General features: G+C 41.4%; 1 protein-coding gene across 1 annotated transcript; it reads right to left on the bottom strand.

Moving 5' to 3' along the window:
- Nucleotides 1–1,501: 1,501 nt before the first annotated feature.
- LOC120539720 (C5a anaphylatoxin chemotactic receptor 1-like) lies at nt 1,502–3,423 on the bottom strand. Its single transcript, XM_039770103.1, has 3 exons — nt 3,410–3,423; nt 2,096–2,612; nt 1,502–1,717 (listed from the first exon to the last, which is right to left on the bottom strand). Exons 1-3 carry the CDS (start codon nt 3,421–3,423, stop codon nt 1,502–1,504), a joined length of 747 nt encoding a protein of 248 aa, XP_039626037.1.
- Nucleotides 3,424–7,755: the final 4,332 nt, after the last annotated feature.

Here is a 7,755-nt window from a genome sequence, read left to right as displayed (position 1 = left end):
CCAATCAAACGTGTGTAATATCACATGTCCCGAAGCCCCATGTGGAATTTCAATATAAATTGGCTTTTCCGAGGAACCAAACAGAAGAGGGCAGCAGCGATGACAAAAGGACAATAGAGGGTGACAGCAACATCAGAAAAGGAGACCGAGACATGTGCAACCTTTTCATCTAAATGTCCACAAAATCTTTTTATTAATAACACTAATTGCCAGATTCAAAGCCACCTCAAGTCAACCTCCAATTCTTTACATTCTATGTTAGCTGTCAGTTTTATTTTCTATTATATCTTTTTCTAATTGGCATTATTATTCATTGATAAAATACAACTTTGATTTTCCCTTTTTTATTTTTTATACTTTGTTCTTGTGTATAGAGTGATTGAAATACTAAACTGAAAATTAAGAATCCTGTATTGGGAGTAGCCACATTACTTGCCCATAGGGTTATCAAGAGGTTGCTCCTCAAAAGAAAGAGAACTGTAGTAAAATCTGGGCATATTGTTTGATTAGGTAACTGGTGCATAACCAACAGTGTTGACACCTATAAGTTCATCAGTGCCAGTAATAGTAAGTTCATAAGCAGAGACTCCTATAGAATATTGTGTGATGCACTTAGGCATTACCAAGGTCTAAATTTGAATATGTATGTATGAATGTGAAGAGGTTCTAAATAGAATATTGTGGAGGTGACTGACACTTAGGCCATCAGTGACTTTGTCTACAAGATCCCTATATGTGTGTATGGGTACCTCTATGCGTGATAATCTTAAGGTGCGAGAGTAGACCAACCTAGTAAAGAACTTGGCAAGTGCTACAGAAACACACAATAATACAACTAGTAAGACCACACCTGGTATATTGTGTGAAGTTGTGGTCACCACAGTACAAGAAAGAAAGAGCAGTAGTTGAAACTGGGCAGAGGAGAGCAATCAAGTGTATCCCAGGACCTAAGGTTATGTCCTACTGGGATCAGGCTCAGAGAATTGAATCTGTTTAGTCTTGAGCAGAGGAGACTGCACAGGGACCTAACCTAGGTCTTCAAAATTCTCAAAGGTATTCATAAAGGAGATCCAGCAGGAGTCTTTTAACTTAATAGTGAATCACAAATTTGAGGACATCAGTGGAAATTAGGGGAAAGTCCATTAAAGACTGAAACCAGGAAGCACTTTAGAGTTGTCAGAATCTGGAACAAACTTCTGAGACAAGAAGTTGAAGCTTAAGAAGAATCTGGATGAGAAATTGGGACAGCTTGACTATTAGCTATACGAATGGACTTGATGGACAGAATGGTCTCCTCTCGCTGGCCAAATTTCTTATGTTCTTATGATCATCTGTGCAGCCACCATCAGTCCCATGCTGGCATTCCCTGCCCCTTTAACAATTATTTTTAACAATAATAAGGTGTTATATACACTAAGGACAGATCCATTGATTGATGGTGCATTTCATCCTTCCACATAAATGGCAGGTGCTGCCTTCCCCTCAGTCTCTTTCCCCTTACTCAGATATGAGATATTTGATAATTTATTGAGAAGGACATTGGGGTGAAGGTGGTCACAGAACGAGAGGAAAGATCATCAGTCATGAAGATCTCCATCACAGCCCTGAAGGATTTGCACATGTGCACCTTGAAGTCCTGGCCGATGCAAACATAGATCAACGGGTTGAGACAGCTGTTGCAGTAAACCAGAGCCTTTGTATAGAGGACAATGATCACCTGGCGAGAGTTCCAATGGAACTTGGATAAGGTGAGGCCTATCATGAAGTTTGCAATGTAGTATGGGAACCAACATACAAAAAAAGTGATGATGATTGTACAGATCACCCACACTGTTTTCTTTGACCTCTTGCCAATTCCTTCCCCACTCTGTCTCAATCGCCACAATATGAAGAAATGACAAGCAGTGATGGAACCAAAAGGAAAGAGGAAGCCAACTAGGAACTGATAGATTATCATCCCCAACTCTAATACCTGTTCATTTTGTCCAAAGCTGCTGAAGTTAAATGCACAAATGATCTTGTGGCTTAAAGGATCTTTGTGTGCTCTATGGTAAATAAATACGGGAAGGATAAGAAGCAAGGAGAGCCCCCATACCAGAAAGCACATCAGACTGGCACAATATGTCTTACGGTGGTTTTGACACCACACAGGTTTGGCCACAAGAATTACACGATCCAAACTGATGATCATGAGCAAAAAGATAGCACAGAAACTGCTTATGTAAATAACGCCATAGATCAACCTGCACATTTGAAAACCGAAAGGCCAATGCTGATTATGAACAACAGTGTACATCACAAAAGGAATGCAGAGGCAGCAAACAAGGTCAGCACAAGCCAGATTTAAGAACCAGATTGAATTGACTGTGCGCTTCATTTTAAATCCTGCAATCCAAATAACTACAGCATTGCCTGGGACACCCAGAATGATAATAACAGTGTGAAAAAATGCAATCAGAATATGGTGGGACTGCAGGTTCAAATGGACCTCTTCCTTCGTGTTCTGGCCAGTTGAGTTCCCAGCAGTTGAGTTCTCTTCTACTGCATAATCACCTTGAAGTAATGAGAAATTTAAAGCCACCATCATGTTTTTAGTAGAAAGTGAATGAACCCTGGGAGACAAAAACAAAACAGGAAGAAGTACATCAGATTTGCCTTGCAGATAGCAATTAGTACAAAGGACATTATAAAAAATAGTGATTGGTAAAGTAAATCTCACAGTGTAGTTGAGTCCTATCCTTGTCCAGAGTCTAGCTGTACACTCTTGGACTTATTGATGGACTGGTCTTCACAAGTATTGAGAAAATTCCTAATAAGTTGCAGTTATTGTGATCTGAGCTCTCGTGTGACGTAATAAAGACTGAGTGTGTGAGACTCACACCTGTGTAACCATATGATTAAATAACAGCCACCCCGGCACCCTAACCTGACAAAATCAAATAAGAAGAAAGCATGTGAAACAAATGAGAGAGAGAGATAGGGAAGATTTCTGATATATAAGAGTACAGGCTGAAAACTAAGATAACAAATTCTAAATTACCCCAACAAGAAGCAGCAAAATACAAGAAAACAGTCATTTATAACCTACTGGAAAGTTAGAGTGTAGAAGTTGTTAACTCAGCTGCCTGTTTTTTATGGCTAGTAGTGTTGATGGGCGAATTTCACCAGAGTGTCTTTCTCAGCGAATATCCTGTACTGTTTTCGCCGATAACCTTGTTCTCTGAATATTTTCCTGGAAATTCGCTGTGTGACTGGCTTAGACTACCTTTGTTGTTCCTTTTTGCTTGTGGCCCGTGATGCTTTGTGAGAACAACGTAACATCACATAGCTGTAGCAGCAATGCTGAGTCTGATATCTCTGCCGCCTGGACCCTTCACCCTGAAGCTCCAGGTTGGTGAAGTTAACTTACTTGACCGTATTCATCGTTATCTGAGTCATATAACCCTACCAGGACTCTAATCTTAACCAGATTATAATCAAGTAAAGTTCTGTTTCTCTGACCTGTAGTCCGTGTTCAGTTCGGTTAATAAGGGTTTATAAATTTTGCCATGAATGCGAGTTAATGTGGATCAATCAATCTGGAATTGTGTGAGCCAATTGAAATCCGGGGTCCTGGAACTAGCTAATGCACTGGTGTGAAATCACATTATAGCCAGTTGGACTTCATTCGGAGTTTTACAGGATTATCTAAACTCTCTTTCTGGAAGCATAATATCTGGTTCATGCCGGTGGATGTCTAATTCCGCTTTCTATAAAAATATAGAGTAAAAATGTGGGGAAGGGCATTCTCCAAAGCTGTGAGCCGAGATTCCAAGTCAGAAATGTTTTTTTTAATGTGGGACCGTGCAAATCCAGAAGCATAACTAATTGAAACATGTCAAATTACCCATTTAATTGCCAGTCAGACATTGACAGAGTCTTCCACAGAACCCTAATTAATACTGATAAACTCTTCCAGAGTATACTTGATAACTTCTGACAGAATTCAGGATCACAAAGCAGTGATGAGGTGGGGTTGTTGAAAAGTAAAACTGGGAGGGAACAGACTTATGGTCTGAGAGTGATGTTGATGTAAGCCAGGCATTTGAAAGAGATGGTGCAAGCGAACATGAAATTAAAATATAATCTATTCTGGAATGGGAAGTGTGTCTGCCAACAGTAAAAAGACAACTCGTTTGCAGAGGGGTTCAGCAATCGAAAAGAGTCAAGTAAATTTAGGTCAGACACAAATTTGCAGAAGGATCAGATGGAGTAAGGAGTATGCTGATGTAACGCTGGAGGTGATTTGTCTAATAAAGTGTTTGTATAAGCATTTGCATCAATTCTCAAAATCAATTCATAACCATCAAAATTTAAGAATTGATTAGAAATGTTGAAGAAAGAAGGAAGATTGATACAGCATGGGAGCATAGGTTGAACATGATGTGAGTTTCCTGCCACCAAAATCAAGTAACAAATAGCAAAACCTGCCGAGCTCATCAGAGCCCAAACCCAAAATTTTGATTGGGAGGCTACACCGCAGGACAATGGCAACCCCACAGGGCAGAGGATGAGGCTGCCACAAAATTTCGCTTATTGCCAAAACGTGGCACATCCTTAGCCAGGAGCCGAGTTTCCTGAAAGAAAGCAATATCAACACACCTGCGCCACAAATACTTTAAAATAATAGCTCTATTAGTATTGGACCCCAGGCCATGAACATTCAGAGAGATGAAAGACTTACATTAGCCATGAAAGAGAAGTGAAGAAGAAATCAAAGAGCATATGTGAAAAGGTGAGAAAAGAAAACTGTGAAAGAATAGTCAGTCAGTGTCCAACCAGCCATATCCTAACACAGGGTTATGTGGGTCTGCTGGAGCCAATCCCAACCAGCACAGGGCACAAGGCAGGAACAACCCCCAGGTAGGGCGCCAGCCCACCACAGGGCACACACACACCAAGCACGATTTAGGATCGCCAATGCACCTAGCCTGCATGTCTTTGGATTGTGGGAGGAAACAGGAGCACCCAGGGGAACCCCACTTCCTCTTTGTTTTTTGTTTTTCTATCCAACTGTCGTTTGTCTTGTTGATTATCTTTCATTGCAACATCCACGTTAAGAATCTTTTCGCAGTCATCATTTTCGCAAACAGGATAATAATCATCTACATTTAGCACATTTGTGTCTTGACTGTTTATCGTATTGTAACTGTTTATTGTTCTGAACATGTTTATCTTGATTGTTCATTGTTTCCTCACTATTTTGAATATTTTTTTCACTGTTCTCTTCACAACCTTCGCTAGACTATCATTGCTTTATAATATCCCTAAAAATAGTTTGAATTAATAGTAATAGTTAAATAAGTAAAATGTCAGTCAGTCAGTCATTATCCAACCAACTATATCATAACACAGGGTCACGGGGGTCTGCTGGAGGCAATCCCAGCCAGCACAGGGCGCAAGGCAGGAAACAAACCCCGGGCAAGGCGCCAGCACACACACACACGCACACACACACACACACCCCAAGCACACACTAGGGACAATTTAGGATAGCCAGTGCACCTAACCTGCATGTCTTTGGACTTTGGGAGGAAACCGAAGTACCCGGAGGAAACCCGTGCAGACATGTAGACGAAGGCGTGACCACGGGGTTACTGGGGTGGGCACTGCCCCCCCAGAGACAAGCCGTGCCCACCCTGCGAAATGCTGTCTGTCCAATGAAAACTCTGGAGAAGAATAACATTTGATTTTCACAGTTCACTTCGCCGCACATTTTGCAGCACGTTTTGAACCTGTTGATAGCATTCTTTAATTAAAACAGCATATACGTTCCATTCTTCTTTTATTTTCTGGTTGGTAACACCAAAGGCTATGCATAGGTGGATTATTAAAAAGCAGACATCTTCAACCTCTGACCCTCCGTGATCTGCTGGCTCCACGGTTGAGCCCAGCACCGCTGCTACCAACACGCAACACAGCGCACGTCGGGAACTGAAACTCCAAAAGATGTAGATAAGCCTACACAATCCTCCAGCTCTGCGCCCGTGTCGGGTACTCCAAACCTCTGCCTTCAACAAAATATACAGTCCGGTCTGCCTGACTTAAATATGGATAGCCCATCCCAGCCCATTTTAATGAATTATCCCAAGCGCGCATTCGAAAAGAAACTCATGTGTTTTAGTGCAAGCTGGTATCAGCCTCGACCATGGCTCGAATATTCTGTTGTCCGTGGTGCCAGCCTTTGCTTTGCCTTCCGCAAATCTAGTGTTTCCAATTCGATCCGCGAGGACATATTCACCAAACACGGCTACACTAATTGGAAAAAAGCTCTAGAAAAAGACGGTGGCGGCTTCCACAAACACGCGTCTAGTATCCTGCACGTCAGAGCCATGTCTGCATGGCAAGAGTATCGGCGCCGGGCAGAGACGGGTGAAAGCATAGTTCAACTACTGGGTCCAACCCAGATAGAAAAGAATAGATGTTATGTGAAAAGCATTGGGGAGGCCGTTCAGTTCCTTGCAGTCAATGAACTGGCTTTGCGTGGTCACAATCACGAAGGTGGGGAGGAGGGACTTTTCCTTAAGTTCTTTGATTACACAATCAAAAAAGATGCCAAACTTGCAGAAATTGTAAAATACATCCCAGACAACGCAAAATACACATCCAGTGTAATTCAAAATGAAATAATTGAGACTCTTGCCAAAATGGTGGTAAAAGATTTCAGGACCAAATATGAAAAAGCTGACTCTCCTGGATTTTGCATTAAAAGTGATGGTACCAGGGATAGCTGCAACATTGAGAATTTGTCTGTAGTGATTTGATTTGTCCAGAACTCCATCCCTGAAGAACACCTGATTGACTTAATTCAACTGAATCAGCTTGATGCTGAATATATTTGTAACCAAATTCTGTCACATCTCTCTGAGCTAGGGTACACTGTTTTGATGGTGCTTCTGTCATGTCTGGGGCAAGGGGTGGTGTCCAGGCTTTGTTACAAAACAAAGTTGGTAAGTATATTCCATATGTACACTGCTACAACCAACACCTCCATTTACCATTGATACATGCAATGGAATCAGAACCTCTGGCTAAGAAGTTCTCTGACTGGTCAAATTCATTGAACACATTTTTGTCACAGACATTATGTTTCACACACATACAATATACCCACACTGGTAAGACTTCTAGAAATATGATGGACCAGTCATTATGATGTCACAAAGTCCATTGTCAACAATGAGGAAGCTATAAGGGGGCTTCTCTCATAGGTAGCAGAGGCTGACACTGCCCCTTTTGACATATGCATAGAGGCATGTGGTCTTTTGACCCAATTAAAAAAGCAGAATTTCTTCAATACAGGAAAATTCCTCCTTCATGTGCTTGGTGTGCTGAAACCAGCAAATGCAATTCTACAGGCACACACAGTGGATTTGTGCACTGCTGGGGAGGTGGTGACAGCTTCACTGGCCACACTGAAGGAGATGAGATCCATCTCATTCTGGGAGGAGCATTTCTCTCAGTGTGAAACTAGTTCTACCAATATGATCATATTGGCGTGTCTACACTTGAGCATGGTGACTCTGATGAACAAATTGCTCCTAATCAGACTTTTAAAAGGGCTATGTTCAGCATTCTTGATAGAGCTATTGTGGAAATGGAGACAAGATTCTCTTAGAGAAATGCTGAATTATTGAGGGCCACATCGCTTCTCCTGCCAAAATCAGAATTATTTCTTTTTTTTTTTTTTTTTATTTATTTAATTTTATTACAATC

Source organism: Polypterus senegalus, chromosome 11 (genome assembly GCF_016835505.1).
Source record: "Polypterus senegalus isolate Bchr_013 chromosome 11, ASM1683550v1, whole genome shotgun sequence".
Classification (NCBI taxonomy): domain Eukaryota; kingdom Metazoa; phylum Chordata; class Cladistia; order Polypteriformes; family Polypteridae; genus Polypterus; species Polypterus senegalus.
Note: the sequence above shows the minus strand (reverse complement) of the source record. Positions and strands in the feature narration are given on the sequence as shown.

Excerpts from the sequence above, each read along its gene's own strand:
- LOC120539720 (XM_039770103.1), bottom strand. Across the intron at positions 1,718-2,095 it reads CCAGTCTGATGTGCTTTCTG|GTGATCATTGTCCTCTATAC; the intron begins GTATGGGGGCTC and ends AACTCTCGCCAG.